General features: G+C 36.1%; 1 protein-coding gene across 4 annotated transcripts in view; it reads right to left on the bottom strand.

Moving 5' to 3' along the window:
- Positions 1 to 25,442, bottom strand: part of CCDC141 (coiled-coil domain containing 141) — a 61,740-nt gene extending 36,298 nt beyond the window's left edge. For all 4 annotated transcript variants that reach the window (XR_009418819.1, XR_009418820.1, XM_059476439.1 and 1 more), the window contains exons 1-8: positions 25,360 to 25,442; positions 19,448 to 19,680; positions 17,912 to 18,034; positions 10,426 to 10,617; positions 9,190 to 9,298; positions 7,169 to 7,422; positions 5,011 to 5,130; positions 361 to 555 (exon numbers count right to left, since the gene is read on the bottom strand). Coding sequence is in view for 2 of the 4 variants with exons in the window: in XM_059476439.1 (XP_059332422.1) it covers positions 361 to 555; positions 5,011 to 5,130; positions 7,169 to 7,422; positions 9,190 to 9,298; positions 10,426 to 10,617; positions 17,912 to 18,034; positions 19,448 to 19,549 (1,095 nt within the window). In the remaining 2 variants the exon portion in view is untranslated. The remainder of the gene's footprint in view (positions 1 to 360; positions 556 to 5,010; positions 5,131 to 7,168; positions 7,423 to 9,189; positions 9,299 to 10,425; positions 10,618 to 17,911; positions 18,035 to 19,447; positions 19,681 to 25,359) is intronic.
- Between the last annotated feature and the right edge of the window lie 519 nt (positions 25,443 to 25,961).

Below are 25,961 nucleotides of genomic sequence, written 5' to 3'. Positions count from 1 at the left end.
TGATTATAATTAGCTCCTCTGGAGACCACTGCAAGAATAGGCATTATTTCTGGTGGCCCCAGAAAACAAACTTAAAGCCCAATTCTTGGCAAAAAATATTTACCAAATACCTTATTTTGAAACCAAGTGCTCAATGTACTTAAAGGAAATAAAAAAAAAGAGAATACATTTTTGAATGGATTTGCCATTCTGGATAGAAGTTTGAGGCAAAAATTCATATGAAAAGGGTAACGGGATGTGTAATTTCCCACTTCAAATTGCTTAGCCTACTGTATGCATAATCCCACATCCACCAGCCTTCAAGAGCACACTAATAGTTTCGTTGTGAGGTTATTATTACACACTTGGCTTCTCACCTACCTTGCCAGCAGCATGAAAAAAGTCATTGGCCTCTTGCAGAAGGGCTTTCCTTTCTTCCATATGGAAGCACACTTCTTCTTGCAGCAGAGAGATTTTCTGATTTGAAAGCTTTAGAAGTTCTTTTTCTGTATAGTCCTCTGAAAGCAAGATCCTAAATGCTTCACCTTCCAATTGTTCCACAGTGTAATTCCATTCCTAGTGGGAAAAATTCCACTTTAGTCAATTACACATAGAAAAATAATATATTGCATGGTAATACTATAAGCATTGGAAAATGAGTATTGTTATAGGCATGAAAGATATTATTTAATGCAGTATTTCTGCTAGGAGGGGCTTCCCAGCAAATCATGGTTTTAGTGATAAGAGTTTCCAGCAATGGCATTCTACATTCTCTGACACAGTTTCACAGGCAGGAACAGCAGTTACTACGGTGTCTTCTGGGAAAAATGATCAGGATAACAAAGACAAGAAACCTCCTGGTAAGACCACACTCTTAAGGCAAACAGCCCTTCAGCCCACCTCTTTAATCAAGAAGAAATTAAAATATTGCCTAGATATTAGCAGCTTGCAGTGAGAGAGTTTCTGCTAAGAGATGTCTGGTTATAACTTCAATCAAATGACCCTCCCTTACAGCAGGTTGTGCCATCATCCTTGGCATTCTCCATTGCACAGTTTCCCTGATTTCCTACGCAAAATCTTAAGTCCACTCAAAAAATATTCTCCTAGATCATGAACCTTTCTAGTGGCAGTGAGAATTATAAAAATTATAAGAAAAATAAAAATTCATAAGAAAATGAATCAACTTACAGTGAAATTATTCCATGTAAGAGTATTTCATTGTAACAAAAGTAATAAATTTGTTTGGTACAAGATGCTCAACAGCAGCTTTTAGGTGTTCTAAAAGCAGATATTAAACACTGCCTTGTTTATATTGAGGCAAGGCTCTTCTCTAAGTTTTCACTCAAGATCAAAAACCCAATTTATTATAGTAATTTATATTTTAAAAGTTTCACAAATATTACAACCTTGCACATTCTCTGAGGGTATTAAATTTGGTTAGACTCATTTGCTATCCTGTTTAAACATTCCTCAAACTTGGTTAAATTTTCTATAAAACAGCTAGTGACAACTTCATTTTCAGTTTTCTATTTATAAGGAAATATTTCTACACATAAAAAGCTTAGGCTTTCCATCAACAGGACATAAAAAATCAGTGAAAAAAATCTTAGTTAGCTTCTTCTGTTCTTCAGACCTCAACATGCTAAATTCATGACAATCTGCCAGTCAGCACTAACATATTTCTTACTCATTTCCCTTGAAAGGAACACACAGCCTACTCTTACATTGACTTTCCAATTTACCAGGAGATGCTTGTGAATTGCTCTGACACATTAAAGACATGTTGAATGTGCCTCCTTAGCTCTTGTCACTATTCTTTTCCTCACACTAATAAGTCTTAAAAGCTTGTTTTCACTATTCCATTTGGCAAGGAAAATTAGTCCTTTCTAGGTTCTTTGATTAAACAGGTATTTTTCAAGAGTGTTAAAACTGATGAATTAAAAATATTGTAGCTTTAATTAAAAGTCTTCAAGATTTTCTGCCTTCTAAAATATTCAGCACAAGTCTGGGGGGAAAAATGCGGAAATATCTAAAAATTTATCTTGTTATTAAACAATTATTGTGGGATAAATTGACTTTTCTTGTCCATACAATAAAACTTTTGGACTTTGAATCCAAACCTGAGAAGTTGTATAAAAGTTTTTTCACTGTAATGGTTTAGGCTTAAGCTTAGAAAACTTTGAAGCACATTTGACTTCAGATCATGATCCATATATTAGATAAAGCAGCATTTAAAACATAAGTCAATTAAACAAAGTATGCATTTTTTTCAGAATGTGTGATAAATTACCTTATTCTCTCATATGCAAAAATGTCCACAACTGAACTTTTTCTGAGCCCCAAATCTGCATGTCATTGGTTCATTGCATACATCAGCACATTGATAATTTAGTCCTTGTGAATATTCAAAAGGCTTTCACCTTCAGGAACTACATTGCAGTATAACTATCAATATAATCCTATCATATTATTATAATCAAATAACAAAAGAAGTAGTGTGCACTAATAAAACCGCAAGGGACTGTGAGCTGCAATGACCATTACCATATGATGTGTCTTTTGAGCAATTCACATTGTTCAGTGAATGGCTGTAGCAGTGTATTTAACAGTGAGTTGATAAAATCAACTAGCAGAAGGAACAAAAATAATTCAGTCTGTCAGCCCCCAGAAAATTGCTGAGATATGTTAAAAATTATTTGGCCACAAAGTGGTGCTAGCAGTTCTTCTTTACCATGTTGAGCACCTCCAAACTGCATAGAAATGAAACAGCAAGCAGGTAACCAGTGCCAGCACACTCTTATTGGAACATGAGCTCCTAAATGTGCTTCTTCTCTCAAATCTTGGGGTGGGGGGAGCTGGGAAAGTCCCTGCAGGAATGGGGGCTGGAGATTCTTTTGAAGTCTGCGAGGGTTGAGGGCTTTTTTCGCCTGTTATGATTTCTTGGGTTTGTTTTTGGTCTTGATAATTTTAAGAACTAGTGATAATGTTTTTTATGGGTTTTACCACTTAGCAAGGTGAAATTCAACATAAGACACCAGCTTGAGAAAATAATAATAATAATATTGAATCATTCTCCTTTCTCCTCTCAGCCCAGTCCCATAAATTAGATGCTGGGCCTGTAAAGCCCTCTTAGGCTGGCCTCTGAACAATTTAAGAAACCATTTATCTTGCTCAACCTAACACAACAATACATGTAAATAAACACTTTGTGTGAAACAGTTCAGACATTGGAAATTTCCACTTTAAAAAAATTCCCATTTTTCAACAAGAAACTTGCTCTGCATATCTACAACACAAAACATTTTGCTCTGAGCTACAGCACACATATGAAACATAACTTGAAAAGATTTATTTGTGCTACTTTGGAACAGGTACCTCCTTTATTCTGTTTTCAACATCTGCAGTTCAGTGCTGCAAAAACCAATACCTATAACCCATAGCTTTCTCAAAGCATATAGTTTCAACCTGGCCACTCTTCTGCACGTCATAAGCAAAACCAACATGCTCAGTACTATTCCCTTCAAGAATTTAATTTCCCTCTGCTAGAACATGCTGGGAGTAAGAAATGCAGAAGGCTTGAAGATAAGATGCTCGAAATCATAATTCACATGGATGCATAACAAAAATGTTTAATGCTAAACATTTTAAAATTACCTCATTAAAAAAGGCAATTAATTAAAAATTATATTAATTATCTAGTACATAATATACGGGAGAAGAATTTTTAGGTGGAATTGCAATAAGTGTTATTATTATAAGTTATTTCCTAGATACTCAACCATGAAAAATATTATTATACAAAATGAAAATGCATATTGTTTTTCTTTCTGCCCTTACACCCTAATTTCTAATTCAGATAGCATATTACAAGAATAGCCTGTGGAAACGAAATGTGGGAAGATTAATGATTATTTGGTTAGAATTCAGCTGTGCTTCAGAACACCTGTTGTTGTGTCTCTCTCTCTGAAAACACTGCACAGTGTACTCATTTACTGGTTTATCTGTTTTCCTTGTGTCAAAGGTCTGTTCAGAAGTACATATCTTTAGATGCTCATCTTCCCTTAAAAAAATTATTTTTTGACATGATGCTTGGAGAAGCATTAGAAATATAGAAATATTATTGTATTGTGTTTACATGACAGCCTTGAGGCAGTTACCTGTTAATTCTGCAAACAGGCAAAAATGTGACATTTAACTACAAAGCTTACAAGGAAACACATCTGTGAACAATCAGAAGCCTCTTACTATCAACACAATAATCCTTTAAAAGACATTTAGTTCTATTGGAATAGTTTGTGGATGAAAAGGCCTCCTTGGTCATCTGGGTTATCCAAATTCAATTGCATGAGTGGGAAATAATCCTGACCCGGCAACAGCACTTACCTTATTACGGCACTATTCAGTTACCTGAAAAAGGTTCTCAATATAGGCAATTTATTTCATACTAAGGTTACTTCTTCTTACAGCAACATTTTCTTTAATCTCATCTTGTTTTTATGAGTGGCAGTAACAGATTTATTCTCTGGAAAACTGAAAACTATGAAAGTAGCATTTTTAATTACTCTTAATCACAAGAACTAAATGGACAAATACCTCTTCCAATCATGTACTCAGTTCACTGACTATTAATTATGGTAGAAATGGCTGGGGTTTTGTCCTTTATGAACATTAAAATTTGTTAAAATTCTAATAAAATTTCTTTTCTTTGTTTTTCATCACAGGATTTTACATGTAAATGACCAGCGTGAACTTGATCACTAAATTGAAAAACCTACAAAACAACATCAAGGATTGCTCTTCTTATAACTTACGGGTAGCTTTTAATATTTTAAATGAAAAAAAAAATCTGAGGAACATGGAGGCCCTGCATTAAAAGAAGTAAAATTACTAAAATAATTTAGACATATAGAGATATAAATCTCATGTACATTAGAAAATGTCTACTCCTATACATGATTGTTCAATGCCCAAGTTCATGTTTTGCTACACATTTTTAAAGTTGCTTCACAAACCAATTATGGTATTTCTTACTTTCACTTTGACTTCCATTTCTTCAAGCTCCTGAAGTAACTCTTCATTTTCCAACAGTGATGAGCCTAAGTTTTGCTTCTGAAAGTAATCTCTGATGTTTTGCTTATACCAAGATGTTACCTAATCAAATATTAAAAGGAAATCAGTGAGAAGGTTGAGAAGTTATTGTCCATTTTTAAAAATATGTACATGGCAATTTAATTAAAAAAAAAAAAAAAAGCCTCACATTTTCATTCCTTTCATTTTTATTCCTAATGTTCATGCTTCTATTTAAATGCTTACATTTGTGTTGTAACAAATGCAGAAGGAAAGGACTAATACCAAAGTAAGCACATAGTGGATATATATGACAAAACAGACAAAAAATGTATTCATCAAGCATGACCAGATTGTAAATTAACACAGTAAAAGAAGAATCAGGTTAAAGCCATGCATAGAATAAATGCATGGGTTTTGATACCATAAAGATATTGTACATTCTCCTTTGACATAGAGTTTTGCATACAGTAAAATATAACAAATCTGAGTACTTCTGACCTAATAGAACCTCACCATCCCTGGCTTGAAAAACTCAGTAAAGATAATGGGATACTGTTGCGTAGAATAATCTGATGTAGATTTATAGATTTGTTACATTTTACAAACCTCTTCAGCAAGTATGTGCAGCAAACATATGCAGTATAGAATTAAATCTTCTAAATTCCATAGAATTACTTGCATTTATATCTGCTTGATTCATTGTAGGTACCTCTCATTTTCCTTGTAAACAATACATGGCAAGAATTCCTGAGTGAAGCTCCACATTTTAAAATAGTATCCACAATTAGTTATTGGTATCAGGAACACTTCCTCCAATATTTCCAATCTATACTTAGATCATAGTCAGCATACTAAGAATTTCTGTACTCTAGGTACTAGAAATTTTAATAGCCCACTAGAGATTTTTTGTTGTTATTGTTTTATCTGCCTATGTAGAATCATGCTATTTTAAATAAATTTAAGCAATTATATAAAATGAAAAAAATCTTTAAAATATTTTGGAAGTATTTTCAGTTACACATAAAAAATGGTCACATTGAGTCCAAGAGACCTAGGGAAATAAGGAAATTATTTTAATACCAAGCCTTCATTTCTTGAGTATATCCTCCAGATGTGTACTTACTGACTGAAACATTTTTCCTGGAAGTACATTTTCACAGAATATTTACTATGGGCTCATCAAAAAACAAAAAAAATGGAGTGGACAATAAAACTGTGCTAAAAGGGAAATAAAAATTTATTTACAAATTAGGGCTGGGGGAGTTTTATCATGTATCTGTTTAGCAAAACAAACCAGTAATTCTGTAAAGTTAGGCAGAGGAAGAAGTAATTTTTTAACCCTGTTATGGCAAAGTGTTCACCCCTTTACCACTTGGCAATATTCCTTTCCATTACAGCGAGTTTAATCAGTTGGCTTCCACTACAGCTAATACCTCTGAGTGATTTCATTGTGCTAACTTAGCTCTGAAGGAATGGCTGAGAATTCTTAACTTGCTTTATAAGCAATAAACCCAAAGAATTTCACTTTCAGTGATTTTGCTGAAGGTATGGGAAAGGAGACAAGGTTAACACAGCTGTTTGAAAAAGACAGTGGTTTTCCTTGATTGGTTGAAATTTGAAATCACTCCTGTTTTTCAAGAATCAGATTTTATCTTTTGTTTACAATAATTATTGACTAGATTACTTTCTATATGTAATTATATATTAGATATACTTTCTATATCTAATTATGTCAATAATTATTGACATAATTACTTTTTTCTTCCAAAGATAAGTAATTATGCATAAAATAGGCCAATCTGCCTTTGATTTTCATTAATGAAAGAGATATCAGAAAATATGCTGCTGACACTTCCATAAAAGAATATATGCAAAATAAATATGCTTTCACACATTGAAAATTCTGAAAAAGAAATATGTTACAATCATGACTATCAGATCATCACATTCCAGTTAGAGATCAAAGGGAGATGTTGCATTTTCAGTGCTTCATAACCTGGTAGTGAGGGATAAACAACACATAGATTGTGCATCCTACTAGACTACACAGTTGTGCCTAGCAAAACAGTTTCTAGGTTGTTTTCTATACTGTGACTTCCCTTGATATTGTTTATGTTACCTGGGTCTCCTGTTGGTGCCACAAAGAAATTTGCAGAACCTGCTCCAGCCCTTGGCGCTGATGTCTGAGGAATTTGTCCAGCTGCCGCCTCCTGTCCTGCAGCATCTCAAGGAGATTGTCAATCTTCAAACAGCTGCTGTGGGCTCCTTGAATCAGCTCTGGATTTGCATTTGGCCCCTCACATTTGAATTCTTCTATGAATTGAGTTAGGTCATGGCTTTTGTTTAAAAGAGCAAATGACTTCTCCAGAAGTTCTGTAAGAACAGAATTTCATCAGGAGAAAACCCAGGGTGCTTTGTGATTCTAGAACCATATTTCAAATATTACTCAAGTATCTTTCAAATATCTATTTGCATACACAAGCACAATGTATTTTCAAGCATTGCATGAACATGAATGCTTACTTTAGAAGATATATATATGCTAAGATATTTCAAATTGGACAGCTCTTATGTAAACCTACAAAGGTACAATGGTGTATACGCAAACACATACGATATATTCACACACACATACGATGGTGTACTGAGAGTCATCAAAACAAAACCGAGAAGTGTCACTGTTTTCTCAAAACTGAGTTCTTTTTGATGGTTTCCCAACCTGTGGGTAAGCTGAAGTGGAATTTTCTACCCTGCTTCCCATGTGGGTCAGTATCCTCTGCAGTTTTTCACTAGGGATGCAACTAGTGAGACAAAGCACACAAAATCCCCTCTTTTCACAAAAAACACTCAGGGAAGAAGCAGAGTGGGAGGCCTCTAGTTCTTCATTCCCTAAGGGCTAACAAGAGAGATTAGTTTCCTTAAGCTCACTGCAACAAGCCTGTCCATTTTACTTCTTGCCTTCCAGAAATGTGGTATTAATCATAAATGTTTAATTTTGGTCCATCCAAAATTAAAAACACATAGAAATGCATAAACAAATATATTTCATAAGTTTTCACCTTTTTTATTCCATTCTGGAGTGCATTTTTTTTGTTGTTGTTGTTTTTGGTTTTTTTTTTTTTTTTTTTTTTTTTTTTTTTTTTTAATTCCTGAGTGATAAGCATTTCTGATAAACTACTTATCAGATACTGGTAGAGTCAATACTTGGTCAAGGTTGTATTTTCAGTCATCTTTCTTTGGAGCAGATAGAGAGTATCCTTCTTGCAGAAAGCACTGTTTTTTATCAAATAACCCAATATCAGCTTTCAAAATTTTTATTTTATTTTAGAGTAGAATGAGAAATCAATAAATTGCAGGCACTTTTCTCCATCTGAGGGAAGGCTTACTGCCATCAAAGCAAAGACTTTGTCTGGCAAATAATTTCATCTGATGCTTACAGTTATAGACTGTCTTTTCAGCAGTAAATTGCTGCCAGATACTTCAAGTTTTAATTGGTATGCAGTGAGCACTTTGCTCCCATGAAGATCTGTTTGGAAGACCCAAACCCCATATTAATGTTATCCAAGTTTGATTCTCTATTCAGCCTCCTAGGAAGAATACCTGTTGTTCAAGGTAGCTAAAACTGTTTCAGCTAGTGCTCCACTAGTGAAAGATAAAGTATGACTCATATTCTGCCAAGTTTCATTTATAAATTTGATTAAAATTACAAAGACAGACTCTTAAGACTCACAAAAAGTGCAGAATCATATGGAATTGCAAAGGTGCCTGAAGTAGCCACACAATGAGATTAGTTTCGAAAACTTTTTTCTCTTTTTGATTTGAATGTGCCCCGATATAGTAGAAGGTGCTTCACATGAAAGCTTGGATAAAGAAAAAGAACTCATGTGAAAGAAACTTTATGGGCAAGGGTAAGTGCAGGAAAGTTGTTGAAGGTGAGAGGCAAGGGCTAGCTTGAAACCAGGAGTTTCACATCTGTCATCAAGTCTGCTAAAATCTATCTCATTATTATATTTTCCCAAACAGAATATTTGTGTATTTGTTATAAGTTTTTTTTTTTAATACATACAGAAAGAATAAAATTATTCCCTCAAGAAATCAGCGCAAAACCTCATGCTGTCAGGAGTGGAATTCTGTTTGTACCTTTTGTATGATGCTCTTGTTGCAGAAGAAGTTCTCTCAAAGAGTCAATATTATCGAACTCTTGAGCATTTTTCAGGAAATCTTCAACTTGGTCAATTTTAATAGCAAACTGCATTAAGGAAAAAAAGGATAGGGAGAAGCACACAGTAATTTTCTTTTGCATAACTACAGAATAATCTCTACGTTATTGGGAAAGTTCAAGGGAATTTGTAAATTCTTGGAGAAAGTAATTTTTAGTGGCTGCCAGATACAGATGCTTTCTGGCCTCTATGCGCCTTCTGAGTTGTTTATTTTTCTTTCAAATATTGATTGATTGAAGAATTTTAGTTGACACAGTCTGTAATTACAGTTTACCACTTAGTTAATCATCTTTCCTACAAAGCCTTATGCCAAATCTAATTTCTTTGTATAATGCACATTATCAGGACACAATAATTAGTACATTGTTGAAATTGGACTTCTTAGGGCAGTTAGTAATTGCTTCTGCAACTTACAGATGGCACTGGCATACTACAGAAACAAATTTATCAGGGAGAATTACTAAACTCTTCATGTTCCAGGATGTGGGGACGTTGATCATGAGGCTACACAGAGTGGACAAAAACCTGCAGGGTATGGAATCCCTCTCCTTTGGCTCCCCGTGTCTATCAGTGAATTAGCATAAGAGAAATGGGTAAACAGGGATCACACAGCTTTTCGTTTTTTAGTGTCCATCAGTACACCAAAGTCTCAGATAAAGCACTGTCAAGTTAGACTAAAGTTTGCTTTATGTAGTTACAATACCTTATGGGTATTTTGGTGTAAATCTTTCAGTGACTAATCATCAGTGTGCATTAGTGAAGGCATCTGAGAATAAGGTCTTTCAATGCCAAATAATTTTAATCATAAGGAATGAAAGCTATTCTGCAGAATGTCCACAGCCATTGAAATACATATTTTAGGGTTTGGTCCAGTTCCACTTTTTACTGGCATTTTCTGTCAAGTACAAATTTGGGAGACATTGTGACTAAAATATTTCTTAAAGTCTATATGGCGTTTTATTCAGCTTCATCCTGTACTATCTGAAAGGTGGAAAAGGAAGGATCCCAAGGAAGGATCCCATTATTTAATTTTCTTGTTTGCCTCAACCTTTAGGAATACAATGAACAATACAAAACACATTGAAATTAAAGTGGTCAGAATACCTCTAAGATGAGGGTGGCTTCAAATTAACAGTTATTTGATAGAAATACAAACCTCCAGAGCGTTTTCAAAGAACACTGAGGTGAGTTCCAGAAGTGCCTGTCGCTTCTCTAACATAATGATAAGGGCATCCCATGCATCCCCAAGGGTCTTTGCCATTGCATCATAAACCTGACTCTTCTCTTTGTTCTCCTCTGCAACCTCGTCTGCTTCCTGCAGCAGGTCACATACCTTGTCTTCCAAAGCCTGAGAAGGAAATAAACCAAAACAAAACAAACATGAGAAATCTGTACACAAAACCCAAAACACTGTGCTGATACCAGTGTCAGGTTATCTTTACTGTGGGTCTGTACAGGAGCCACAAACCTTCTACTCCTATTTTATTTCCACTTCCTAGTGATAGGGGTGTAGCTATTTCTGCATGTTTTATGGCAAGCTTCTGAATTTCATCTGCACTTAAGAGGCAATAGTTTTCTAAAATTCAAGTACTAACAAGATTTAAGAGAATTTATCATCTTATCTCTAATATTTACACTCCAATGTTTTTACATCTCCATAAACAGAGGTCTGTCCTCCTGGAAGCAGTAGCAGTGCAGCTATTTTGATTCCTCTTTCATATGTCATCATGTTACATTACTGGACATTATAAGTTTTAGAAGTTTGTGAGGCAATTTACTCATAAGTTTCTGATGACTACAGTGCAATCCAGATAAGAGTGATTTGAACATAAACACATACTCTCCAAAACCTCACCTAAGTTATGTAATGTTTCAAGTTCAGCTTGCTGCATTGCTCAAGCTGGACACCAAATAGTAATGCTCTATTGTCAAAATAATTATTCTGAATTTCATTCCTTTTGTTAATCTCACCACAGGAAAGATAACTGCTGGCCCATTTCCAGCTTATGTTACAAATCTTTAGTGTGTCAGAAAAATTGACTAACATTTGTTCTGTGTTCTTCCCAACCCCCATCTTGGGTTTTATCATGAGCATGAATTAATGAAATGTCACTTTTTTTGTTATTAGAGATGCTACCACATGAATATGGAATATGAAAAGAAATTTTTATTAGGCAATTCAAATGGCCATTCATATATCACTGGATAAAAAGTTGATAACCAACTCTAAGAGAAGCCTTTATGATGTTTCCTTCTTGATGAGGCATAAAATTGTTACATGCATAACAACTCAGTAAAAGCAGTGGCATTCATTAATCATCCAACATTATTAACATCCTAGATCAGCTCTGTAACAAGTATAACAGGAATTAAATGAGTATATAAGATATTGATAGTCTCTTTACTAACTCAACATCTTAATATCAGTTAATGAGAAGTAATTATAGTCATGACAATGCTGATATTAAAAAAGGGGGTAAAATATTCCCAGAATATTGCATCCAAACTGCTTGTCCCTACAAGGTTAATTTTACCGAAATATCAGAGCACTTTCACAGCTGCTCTGAATACATTGTAGAAAACCAGATGACATCTGAAGTAGTTCCATGTGGAATTTCTTGGCAAAGACAAGTTTTCAAAGAGCTGACTATTTTATATTTTGAAATAAAACTAGGAATGCTTTTATCCTAATATTAAATCAGCTCCAACATATTTAAAAGACATGTCAAATGCTAAATCTTTCCTAACTATGCAAGATGAATGCTACACAAATGGTATAGGATCCAGAAGTAGATTTTCTTCTTTTAGAAACCTTTTTTCTGAACAGGTTGTTAATTACCATTTATCCCTGACAAGTAGGCTCTGTTTTCTGGTAATTGATTAGCTGTGAGGAATAGCTAATCCCTAGGACACAGAGAAAACTGGAATATTCTTCAAAGGTTATCAGTCATGCTTCCTGCACCTTTTAAAATTCAGTTAGTATGAGCTGAATTCAAATCCAGCCAAACAAAATTAAAAGGTTAAAGCAAACTGAACTGCTGCATTTATTGAAATGCAAAACTGGCATGCATAAAGTTACAAAAAACCCAAAAATAACCCTATGAAACTGTTCATGTATAATAGTCTTTTAGTGTTTAGAACTGATTAATGGAAGTTTTCAAATACAGAAAAGAATTCTATTTAAGTTTTTTTAAAAAACTTAATTTCTAGCCTGGATTTAATATGGTTCACTCATTTAAAATGGGTGTGTATTTTGTTGCCTTCAAATAATAGCTCCTGTAATGCGACAAAAAACCTAATATAGTATCACAAGAGTTGTCATGCTGTTTCCTCAGCAACAGAAAAAGTTACATTTTGAGACAACAGACTAATAAAAAAAAAAAAAAGAGAGAAATATTTTACAGGAAACTATTCTTTCTTTGAGAAACTGTTCAAATACCTAAGATGGTCAGAGTGATATTAAGGTTTTGTTGCCTTGAGTTTAGAATTATGCTTCCCACAACCGTCAAAACCACTAGCTACTGAGAACTTTCGAAAAAATTATCCTCAACTATGTTAGTTTTTATATACTACATATGTGAATAATTTATTTTTAAATTAAGTAGACTGATACTACTGGTTTTCCATTTTTTATCTTTGAAATATAACCCTTTTATCAACACAGAGCCAAGGAATAATTTGGACAGGACTCTTCAGGTCATCTGTCTAACCCCTTGGTCTAGTTACTCAAGGACTTCTTAGCCCATGAAGTCTTAAATATCCCTAACAATGGAAATTCCAGAATTTTTCTGCACAACCTGTTCTAGGATGAGCTCATTTTCGTGGTCAAACTTTTTTCCCTAACATCCAATCAGTATTAAGAGGCAAAATGTATTTCCATCCAAAAAATGATGACTTATGGAAAACAGAATATTTCACTGAAACCTGAATTTTAATGGGGTTTCTATCAATTGAATGAACTTAGCAGAGCTTTCCAGTAAAGACTTAAAATGATTTCAAACACTTCTGGAATCTCATGTTTCATTCCCTGTGAGCACAAAAAACCGGAAGAGTAGAGTTCTCCTTGGACTCTGAGAAGTTGGAACGAGGCTGGACAATACAAGGAATGCCTAGCATGTAGTCAAAAAGGAGCTCATACAAACATGCAACTTCTGTTGCTGTCAGTAAAACCATGCCAAAAAAGAATTTCTCTGAAAACCACAGACCAATTTCACTTTCGATTAAATATCTATGACATGTCTAATTCTACTACACCAAAAGAAGACCACTGGTGGCTTAAAGGAGCAATGCTGTGGTTCAGATGGACTGAAGGGATACTGGGTGGATGCAATCCCAGGCCTGCAGCAGGAATGCTCCCTGCCTGGTGATGCAGCTGCTGTGCAGCCACACCTCTCCCCCCACTCCTTCTCAGGGTACATTTGCCTCTGATACTGCAGCAAAGACAGGAAAGATTTTTACGTAAGTTGTGTTGGATAGTACAACTTTTGTACTGATTTGTTCACAGTCCATTAGTAGGGTACTTTTCCATCTGTTAAAAGAGCTAGGAATGTGAGGGGGAAATTATCTTTTGCCTTTCCTGAGTTATTGTACACTGACTACATAACTTGGAATTTTCAGAGGTGTAAACTACTCTCCCATTCTCTTAGCACTGAGATGCTGCTAAAATTAACCTTTAGTTAGTGCTGAAAGGCAGTGCTGAGATTATACAACACAGTTGTTAACTTGAAGCCCAGAAAATAATCATAAAGCTACCTCGAGACAAACACTATTTTGGTGGGAATTTTGTTCATACAAATATTGAAATTGATGAGTGAGATGAACTAACAATGAAAAAAATATATTTATTACATTTTACCTTTTCCTTTTCTTTTTAATAACTTGCAAAAGTCAGCTCTGGTTTGATAAAAATGCAGCTGAACTTTTCTGCTAATTGTACTGCTGGGCACCTCAACAACTAATTGCCAATAATTAAGAAAAAATTAACAAATAATTTCTTCCATAACAAAATTACTGAAAAATAAGCATTTTGAAAATATTTTTGAAATAATTGAAAGGCTTATTTAAAAGATATCAAATGCAAAAAATGAATGTATTCTATAAGTGCTTTTTGAAGAACGTAATTTTCTAATTTTTTCTCTCTGGCTATTAGCATATAAATTAATATTTTGCAATTTATGCTCTGTCAATTAAAGTAAATAAAACAATTAGGAGAAATCCTCAGGTTCATGAGTCAAATTAATAACAATGATGGCTTTAAACTTACGTTTATGGGCTAGATTCTCTTCACTTTTGTGGCTGTTCTGCCACAGTCTCTCTCATGATAAAAACCAGAACTTTGGAAGCAAACCAAGAATGCCTTATTGAGAATTTTAACATTTTTATGGACACACACACACACTTTTTCTTTTTTTTTTTTTCTCCAGAATATCCAGTGAGTTTTAATATTGAGAGACCCAAGCACTAAGAAATCACGTTAACTCCAAGTAGATCTTCTCTTGGAAACAACAGGATAATGGCAGAGAAATGTTTATACAAAGTGCAATCTATATAATTTTTCCTCCTGGAAATTTTATCTCAGGTTTTATAGGTTTGATTCTTCTAATTTTTCTTTTTAAATTATGAAAAATGAGACATCCATATGTACATATACATATTTCCAGAACATATAAACCTACTGAAAGTTACCTAAAAAAGAATGAATCAGATATTGGGAAAGAGACTTCCATGAAATCACAACAGTTGATGGTTGCAACAAAACTGGTGCTGCTGATATGGTCTCATTTAGCAAAACAGAAACAGAATATAATAGCTTAGAATCAGAACTTATTAGGTGAGACTACTGAGGGGAATTTTAATTGGATGTAAACATTGTATACATGTTCTCTGTTTAGTCTCAGGTTTAATCTTACCTGTTCAACATTTATTCTTTCAGCTCTATTAATAATAACACATCTGTTTCCTAATCCATAAACATTTAAAGTGGGGCCCTTTTCAAAACTTGTGTTCTGGTAGTTTTTTTTAAGTAGTGGGGTGTTCCCAATTCTTAAATTTAATGGAACAAATGTAAATCAGTTATGAATAAGCTAGAGTACATTCTATCAAAGCAAATTATTTTGGATATCTTTTCTCCTACGGCCATGAAGATCACACACCAATTTTTTTCACTCTAATTCTGAATATTAAAAGAACTTCAAAATTGTTCTAAAAATTACTGTTTTCTCTTTCAACAAATCTATTCCAACTGCTAATTAAAATACCATTTGCCTTACTAAATGTCAAACTCTTTGTTTGGGCTTTTAACCCTGTCAGCATTGCTAAGTCAAAACCAATTCCCTGAAATGCTGAGCTGTATTACATTCCTTTTCCTCTAGCATCAGAAGTACTGAATGTAAACTGATCACTGTGCCAAATTTTGTCCTTACTTACACCTGTGAATCTTCAACATATTAAGCTGACAGAAGAATATTTTGATTATAACTTGCAATAAATATACCAGGATTAAAATAATGAAGTTAAAAAGCAAAGGGGTGATCAAAACCTAGAATGAGTTTACAGAAGAACGGGGGATAATGCCAGAGTGGACAACTATTCCATAAATTATCTTCTAAAAGTGCATAGGTTCATCTCTACTGATTCCAAAGATGTATTTAATGTGAATCGTCAAACTCTTGCCTTAAGCAGGATTAGTTTCATGATGGAATCATTACTTATTCAAGAATTTTTGCCTGACCTGCACAAAAATTTAATTTTGAATTGGGTTAGTCTAATCAGCAAAGTTAAGCATATGCATATCAAGTGTGGGAATCTGTCAGGGTTTATTTTCCTTCTTTTTAACAACAATAAAAAAGGGGAAACAATTCAAACTGCCTCTTACCCATCTTCACACAACTAAAGTATAATTCATTATCAAATGCTAAGTGGAAAAGAATTAACTATAAACAATATTTCAAAAAGTATAGAATCAATGAAAAAAATCTTTTGGTTTTGGAAAAAATAAAGCTTGGAAAAACTTTATGAGTGGGCTTGAGACTATGTAATTACTGACAAGTGTTAACAACTTACTATAAGTCACAAATGGTCATGGCTGAAAAATGCACAGCCAGGAAGAATTATAACAACATTGCAATCCCTTATTATCACAGCTCATATTATTGAGGAAAAAGTAGTAATTTTGAAATTAATTCTTTTATAGAATATTCATTAATCAATGCTGAATTTTGCAAGGACCACAGGCATAAACCATGAAATAATGAGTATTTGTTCCCAAAGCATTCTTTAACAGTTTATGCATAATAAATTTTCCCATCTGATTTGACTTGATAGTAAAATATTATTTGAAACTTTGTTTTTCTTAGAAATATGGGAGTTTCTTTTAAAGATGGTAATTACTCTGTTTTCTTTTTCCACTCTTTAATATTTATTTTTGAAAATTAGGAGAAAAATAATCAGCTTCTGCCTGTCATCAGGGTGTAAGAACTCAGCTAATTCTGAATTGCTCAAACAGGACACAGCAGCTTGTCCTAAGAACACCCAAATGTTGCATTAGTGACAATAAAGATGAGGCAATTTGCATAAAACCACCTCTCTCTAGGATTTGGGTATTTTGGTTGGGTTTGTGTGTTTGGCAGGTTTTTCCATAATTCTATTCTTCATACTCTTCAAAATCCACACACTGCAGTGTATTAGCTACATTCTCTATATGCTGTACTGAATTCCCTCACACTCATTGGACAGTTTTAATGATTGGGGAAGCACATAGTCATTGGTATTAAATCAAATATTTGATCCTATCCAAATCATGTTTGTTCTTTCAGATCTCAAGTTTATGCAATCCCCCCAAAAATTAAATAGATAAGTTACTGTTCATAGCTTCAAAGATGTTAGAGGAATTTATTTGTCTATATATATAAAGTCTACTGACCCTATCAAAATATTAAAATATTTCTTTTTAGGTGACTTCAGACTTCTCTCAGTGTCAAACACGCACACCTAAAATTATTCAGTTCTTTCATGCAAGCCTGTCACTCAGTGTCCAAATGTCACCGTTTCTATGCACTGCTCTTTGGAATGCCAAAATATGATTTTAGGACTGTTACTTAACTAAAATATTCCTAGATCAAGACAAGCTGTTTTAATCCTACAGTATCACTCCCAATGCAATTTGCATCAATTAAGGTTCAATTTAAATGTTTGTGGAATATCTGATTCAGACTTACAAGGGGCTTGCTTGCGCTCACAGCTGTTATAAAATAATCAGACTTTTCACAACATTGGAGAATTAAAAAAAAGAATTGACATTCCTTTATATTTAGCAGTTACTAAGGGCTATAAGATTTTTTCACTTGACACCAATGTATAAAGTAGAAAAACCCGTACCTTTCCTGCTGCTAGCAGAAGCATATTTTTCCTGGGAAGAAGCCTAATTTCCAGAGAATTATAGAATATCCTGAATTAGAAGGAGCCCACAAGGACCATCGAAGACCAGCTACACTGACAAAGGCTGAACATATTTTCTCCTACGTGGAGTTTAACCTAACCACCATATTGCAATATGAGGCACAGGCAGCTCCATCAGCTGTTGTACCTGAACTGTAATGGCTTGAGGAATTTTTTTTTATTTTTGTGGTCTTATCACATCTTACCTTCAGCTTGGATAGAAGGAATTCATGATCTTGAAGTAGTTTTTTAGTCTCATCTTGATTGCTGCCAATTTCTAATATATTTGGTGTTGATTCAGCCAGCTGAAGCTTCAACCATTTTCCACACTGTAATAAGCAAACAAGTACAGCCTTCAGAAAACACAAGGTTTCCTTCATTCTCAGCTCACACAGGTTGTCAGTTCACACATGCTTTCCATGGTCATAGGAGCACAGGGACCATACACACAAGGAAGTCACAGAGAATACAGTACAAACCTCATTTGAAACAGGCATCAAGATCCCAGACTAGTGTTATCCAGAAGGTGCTCCAATATTCGTTTTGCCCATGAAGAGTAAAATTATCACGAGCCAATTTTTTTTCTGACTCATCTCACCTTTCAGCTGAAGATGACACTGATAGTTAAATGAATTTGGTGGGTGAGTGGGGCAGGCAGAAGTAAAAATGTAGTACAGGAGATGCAAAAACCATCGCCTCAGATCTGATTTCTACCACATAGGTCCCATGTACCTCTATAGTGAATATATGGAACAAGACATTGCACGAGTAGCAGCAGGGACACTCAACAGCCTTTGGGACAGGCACCAAAGGATGCCGATAAGGACCAAAGCTGTGATGTCGCTGTGATGTCACTGTCATGGTTCCAGAGAGGGAAAATAAATGACTTCACATCAACTTGAGTCTCCTTGCAATGAAATTACTCCCCTGCAACAACAGACCACCTCATGGGAAGGGTGAAAAATGACCTCAAAAAAACCTTCCCACAACTGAGGTAATCACCTGAATTAGGTGACAACTCAACTCATTATCACCTTATTCTGCATCACAAACAGACTCTAATGGCTGAAGCTAGCACATTTTCCAGGTTGCCTGGAGAAAGAAAAAATGCCAATAAATTCCAGCTGGGATTAATTACTAGCATCCAGATTTACTCCCACTGCCAGGTGTGAAGGTGTGGATTCCAGCTCACAAAAGAGACCTTTCGGTGCTTATAAGCGCAACTGCATGCACACAAGGGCTTACTGAAACACGTGCCACTGTGGATTCACAGCTTTCAAAAATAGCTACTCATTATTAAGTTTAGACTATTTTTCCCCAGAAAATACCTCATCTGTGGAGTTTGTAGAGCCACTTACTGTGTAAAATTATTGCTGAGTACAGGTTAAAGTAACTCAAGGAGGCCTGACTGCAATCATCATGCTTTAAACACATTATTATGCACTCTTAATTTAACTCTTTTTAAACAGAGTAAGAGGAATTCCTTTCCAGACCCTACATATTTTGACCAGACTATTTATTCCATCGGAAAAAAACTGTCTGTAATCCAAAAGCCACCAAGAGTAATTGTGAAGAGAAGGAAGTGTTAACTTCCAAATCTATTAGATATTGACTAATCAAAAGGCCTTTCTGCATCATTTTATGCTAACTACTCGTTTGCCCAGAATATTTAAAAGCGTTAATCATGTTAATATTTGAAAGCAGAAAGACAAGATCAGACATAGCAGCAGTTTCTGCCTTACCTTCAGCACAGCTATAACAATGCTGGCATCCCCAGCCTGCACAGCAACAGAGCTGACTGTTGTTGTAGAAGGTTTCTGCTCCGAGCTGGCTTCATCTGACATGGTGCTTCACAACGGGGCTGCAGACATCAAAGCAGGCTTGAGCTGTCCTCTCAGGGTCCACTGCTCATCTCAGAAAGCACCAGAGTCCCTTGGATTCATTCAGTGAAGCGGCTCAGCTAACACTGATTAGTCTGCCAAAAGGAAAGAACAGGAGGTTAAAAATAGACACCTCCATTGAGTTTATCATTCTTGAGATTTGACACACCCCTAGTTTGGTAGCATTGAGCTGCCTGCTCTTTTTTGTCACCATCTGAAGTGTGAAGCGCTTCTTCCAAGGACATCACCTGACATCAGTTAACCAAATTTTAAAAAAGTTCTCAAATTATAACAGCTAGAAAAAAATTTACCATTGATTCTGTACTGACAAACCCAGTGATATGAGGTTTTGAACATGCAACCATCAAATCTACGCTTTCACATTATAACAGTAAATATTTTTTCACTTACTAGCTACTGAATATATATGTTCAACATGATTCTTCTGCTGAATCAAAGTCTTTAAACAGGATGTGCATGTGTATATATATAAAATGCTAAATTAAAACAAGGGATTTCTAATCCAAAAATTCTTAAAGTTATAGTGACTATAACAATAAGAGAAGAAAACCAAGCACTTTGAATTCTTAAGGAATATTTTATTCCTAAGATTAAGATAATTTACCTTCTTTTCAATTTAATCTGAAATTGTTTCTAGAGTCTTCATTTTGTTCTAAATGGGCATAAGGAAGACCTCTCCAATAGCTGCTTAAACACTGCTTAAGTTTTTTATTCAGTGTGGGGAATTATTAGACATGTTTAGATTACAATATTGGTTTGACATATTAATTTTATTGACCAGAGCATAGCCCAGAGCATGCCACAAGTAGCCCACACTATGGGACAACAGCTGCTGGGTTTCCTTCCACAGAACAGCTGAGAAAGTGACACTGGTGTTTAGGCTTGCAGGTCACTCTGGAAAAACAATTCCACCCAATAAACCACATCCATAAGTCCTCCCTAAGCATCTGCTTGTTTGGTTTGTTTAAAAATATGCAACATTTAAATACATTTTTATATAAACTAGATTTCTAATTACATACAAGGACATGCACACCTGCAATGGAACCAAGATCTGGAAGCAAATTCTAAAATAGTTTGGATTAGAAGAAACGTAAGGTAGTTACAAGGAATTTCAATTTATATCTCAAGGTAGGATTTTACTTTTTTGTTTGTTCATTTCTTCCCTCCTCCAATTATTAGCAGATTATATTCTTAATCTGAGCATCACCTTCAAACCATGAGTTTCAAACAGGATATGAAGAAGCCCTTAATTGTGGTTAAACAAAATGAGCTCGGCAAAGCAAAATCAATCCCTTGTGCCAAAACACAACCATGAGCCCTCAAGCTGCCAACCAAGGAACAAATATCACACCGTTTTCTGAAACTCTTCCTAACATCTGTAAGACACCCAGGGACCCTGCCACAGTACTCAGTATTTCTTGGGTATTGCCACGGTAGACAGTTCTCCTGGGGACTGTGTGTATTCCTCTAATAAGTATGGCAGAACAAAAATTTGATAATTAACCCCAACACAAAACCTGGGAGACAGACGTCCTAAAGAAAACTTCAGGTCTGAAACATAAGAGAGCCCTGTTTTGGTCTGAATTGAAGATAGATCCGTTCTACAAAACCTGCTAAATCCAGCTTTCAAAAAAACATTCCAGAAGACAAGCAACTTTGGATTTTTACCCTGCAGGCAGGACTGCACTTGGAGGACAAACAGCACTTGGCTGCTGGAAAAACTAATAAGGAAAACACAGGCAAGCCTCTTTTTACTCTTACAAAAGGAGTTACAAACCAATTTTGGTATTATGTCCTTGAGTTTTTGTTCTCTCACAAGAGCATTCTAAGTGTATTTTTTCATGGCACAAGTTGGGCCAATCCATCATTTCCCTGGGGTATCCAGACATAAGAGCTGTTTTTCACTCAAGTTAAATGAGGTATCATTTTTCATAGTGCTGACAGCTGGAAATAAGGGAAAAATGCCACACTCAAGAAGTTGACTATAAGCAAATTTGGTAACAACTGAAACAAATGATTCAGAATATCTGATAACAAATGCATGGACATTGTATTTATTCATCTTACGCTAAGCATAGAAGACAGAGACAGGGAAATATCAGAGTAGTGGCAGTGAAAAGTTATTAAGGAATCAAAACATATCTTAGAACATAACCCTAGGAGGAATAAAAGAGGATTTTGGCATTGCATGATGAGCAGTTTCAGCTGTGTCCAAGCGAGCAAAATTTAATAAGCATGCTTTTCTCTGTCTTGTTTACTTATCTGTCTGTTCCTCTGTCTGAAACAAACAAAATCCTGGTAGCAGCCAGAAAAAGGTGGGCTATTTGTGTCAGGAGAGAGAAGTATTTTCCCTTTGCTACTGCTGTGTGAAAGAAGAATGACAAGAGGAAAAGAACATTCACCAGCTGTCCACAGGAAACAACAAAACCGAACAAAGGAACAAAGGAAACAATCTCAGGAAAACAGAAAAAAAGATCAAGTCTCTCTAGTGTAAATAATGTCATGTATTATCTGAAACAACTGTACGTAAAATGGATTTGAGAGGTAAAGATGATAAAATTCAGTTTTAACATGTAGGGTGTCCAGTCCACAGGTTTTCCTCATGTGTAGCGAGCAAAGTTTGCTATTCACAGTTTTGATAGTGATACATAGAAAAAGGGTCTGACTTTCCTGGAGATATTTCTGTTGAGTTTTTAAGCTGCTGGTGCACTATGAAAATGCCTCTGGGAGAGACCAAGTTCACTCCCTGCAGCCTCAAAGCCCCCAGGTGCTTCACTTTGACTGGTTTGTAAATATAGTGGGTCTCCTCTTCCTTCCTTGTCTCAGACCTGGGAGGACAGGCATACACAGCAAAGAAGGGAAGGAAGCATCCCTCAGACTCATGGGCTTCATGAGGCCTGCAAAAAGGGCTTCCAATAAACACTGCTTCCACAGCCCCACCTGAAACAGGGACAAACACATCAGTCCTCTCCAGGACTGTGCTTGCTGCTTTCTACTGGTTCCTGTGGTCTTACCTTTTGAGTAGGGACCATTTCCAGGTATCATCAGGAATGAGGGCATGAAAGCAAGCGGTCTTGCAAGTCCCCAGGCCTATAAAACAGCCATGAGGTCACTTCAAGGGTGAGCATTGAGCAAAAGGTGGGTTTTCCTCCTGGAAGAGGTCTCTTTTTACCCTACACTGGTTGAATATGCTTCTAGGGTGACAAAGTGGTTGAAATTCTAACCTATTATTCCTAAAACTCCAAATAAATAATGATAAAAAACATCCTGGCAACAGTCAGGGGACACAGGCAGGAAACAGAGGTCAGACAGCACTTGGATAGCCTGTGGGGAGCAGTAACTTGGAACGTCATCTCTTTCTTAGCACCGAGGTGGAAAGAAGTTTTATTGCAGAGAGCTGCCCTGGAGAGAAGGTTGACAGAAAACAGGAGGGAACCGTGGCCCTTGCAGACTTTACTGAGGGCCAGAGGGACAGGACCAACAGCAGCTGGGCACAAACCAAACTCCTGCATCCAGAGGCAGGGCAAGGAGCAGCACAGCCCCAGCAGGGCCCTGAGGCTGGGGAGGTATGTCCATCCACAGATGCAGACATGGGGGAGCAATGGGCACCCCAGGGGCCTGGCTCCCCCACAGCAGTGAGGGATCACTGCTGCCAGGCCCTGCAGGCAGGACAGGAGCTGTGAGCAGGGCAGCAGGGAGAGACAGGGCCAGCCAGGGGAAGTTACATGAACTTCAATAGGAAAGAGCTGCAGCACAGGCAGAAGGGTCAGTTGAGAGCTCAGGAACTTGGGAGAAGGCAACTCTAAAGCAGCCCAGGACCCAGCTGGCCCCAAAAGGAGATTGTCCTGCCCTTGCCATGGAAAGAGAAAGCATAGAAGTCCCAGTAAAGGGCTAGGTATGAAAAAGTGAAAAAGGGGTAGTAGAAGAGACAACCTGCTTCTCTCCAGCAGAAAGTTCTAAGAACACACCATAGTCCAGGAGTGTTGCCTGGAGTATTGTTTCAGTTCCAGAAACAAGAGCTCCAGATTAATTTTATTTTAAAACCTCAAAGTATAGTGAAGACTTATATTCTTGTTCTTGCAATAGAATTGTATTCTATTCCCATTCTTCCTGTGCATCACCCATAACAAAAACCTTTCTACTCCTTTTCCTCCATCACCTGTCCCAAATACACTTCATACCACACTAAGAAATCAGCATGAAAAGAAAAAGCTAGCCAAAAAGCACCATCATACAGAGAAACCACCAAATAGGAAAGTTATCCCTGTGACACTGAACACCTCTGTGAAATAAAGCAAGACTGCCAACTAAAACCAGCAGTGTATCAGAGATTTAGAAACCAGCAAACACCTTAACACTGCTAATTCAGTGCAATGGTAAGAGCAAAAATCACTATTTGTTTGCTTCCAAGGACAACAACATTTAAAAAAACCCATACAGTAAACAGACATGGAGAGCAATGACAGCTGAAACATTTCAGTCCACTGGTCATCAATTTATCAAGTTCTGCTCTTTGATCCTGAAACTTTGTCTTGCCTGTATCCTTCTTTATGGATCTTAGAGGATTTCCACAAAGTATACATACTATTTGTACCTAGAACCTGTAAAAAATAAATAGTACCTAAATCTCTATTATTTATTGAATGATAGAAAAATCCAGCAAATTTAACTAAGATTAAATGTCACTTCAGCCTCCACATTAATTTTAAGAAAGCTCATATAACCTTTAAATTTAGAACTCCAGATTCTGTGTTATATAAACAAACACCATTCTTTCTAGCATCTGTTATTTTAAAAATTGTCTTCCAGTTGTTTACTAGTCTTATATACAAGATAAAGAGGTATGTAGCACATAGGGACTGCTTACATTTTTATGCATTAGACTTGAATTCTGGAAGAGGATATAACCGCCCTGTTTTTGGAAATACAGAAATAATAATAACAATAACAACAACAACAACTAATAATAAGTTTGGCAGTAATGCACTCATCTAATCTACTTTCTTCATATCTTGTTATCTTAGCACATGATTCAAGATGGGCAGCATAATAAACTAAGGTGTTGGATTCTCCACTTAAGAACCCCTGCAGCAAAACAAATTTCTTATTCTGAGAATGGATTAACACATTAGTGCCCTCAGAAAGAAGTTTCTTTCCTTCTTAAAACTAACCCCATGAAAAAGAAAATTCTTCAGATTCTTTACTTGCAGATAACCTTGAAGTGGTTTCATACAACAATAAACTAGAAGAGGATAAAAAGTACTTTGAGGAAAGGAAGAGAAAGAGAGGGGAACACGGGCCCCTGCAGTAAATCTGAAGCCACTGACAGCTCTGAGTGATTAACACCTGTATCTCAAAGTCAAGCTGTTTGAACAGATTTCTTCTAATTGGAAGATGTTAGTTACTTGCTATCATATTTTTAAGCAAGTTTAATTTGATTTTGCTGTCAAAGACAATAAAAACTGCAAGTTGGATTTACACCTTTCCTCAAAGTGATAGCTAGAGAAAAGACATAAGAAAGAAGTGACTTGATGACTGTTGAAGTGTACCTATAGTAGCAAAATATAGACAGCGAAAAATTTAAATTTTGAATGGGGTAAAAGAGGAAAAATCAAAACAGAAAACAGTTCACAGGTGTGAATTGCAAAGGGATAATGTCTTATTCTCTCTCATGTTCCGAGTGAAGTTCACTGCAGAAATGGCAGTGAGGCTCTCCAGTTTCCACAGAATCAGCCGGAGAACAGACTTACCCCATCAGCACCCCTGGAGAAGCTCAACATTTCTGTCTCACTGGGTGTTGTCAAAAATAAGTGCTGCACAGCCTATGGAGCTCTACCCTGGTGAATGCAAAAGTGAAGCCGTTTTAGCAGCTCACAGGTGGCACAGGCACAAGTCAGCCCAGCTGAAAGGTTGTCAACAGAGACGGTGGCCTGGGGTATTCAGCTCTTTGAGGAGGGTGAAGAGACATTAGAGGGTTCATTAGTCGGTGTTTGAGGCTCCAGCAGCAGCAGCAAGAGAAAAGTTTATTACACAGGATTACTATGTTCCCTTGCCCATGCATGTAAGGAAAGCCAACAGGACTTTTGTTACTGAATTCCTTGGGAGCATTTGAAATTCCTTCCTGATGTGGTGTGTTAGCACAGTGGAGTATGCACTCTGCACCAAATATAGACGTGAGACAGGCTCCTCTTTCTCTCTGTAAAGAAGGAAGATTAAGATACATATTGGTAATCTACATTGAACTCTCAGAGCAGCTACAAACTACCACATTGAACTCTCAGAGCAGCTACAAACTACCACTAATAAGGTAACTCTGGAGCACTTTGGCCCCATGTCTCAATTTTCTGTGTTT

The sequence above is a fragment of the Ammospiza nelsoni genome, chromosome 7 (assembly GCF_027579445.1).
Source record: "Ammospiza nelsoni isolate bAmmNel1 chromosome 7, bAmmNel1.pri, whole genome shotgun sequence".
NCBI classification, from domain to species: Eukaryota; Metazoa; Chordata; class Aves; order Passeriformes; family Passerellidae; genus Ammospiza; species Ammospiza nelsoni.
This window is presented reverse-complemented; position numbering and strand designations above follow the sequence as displayed.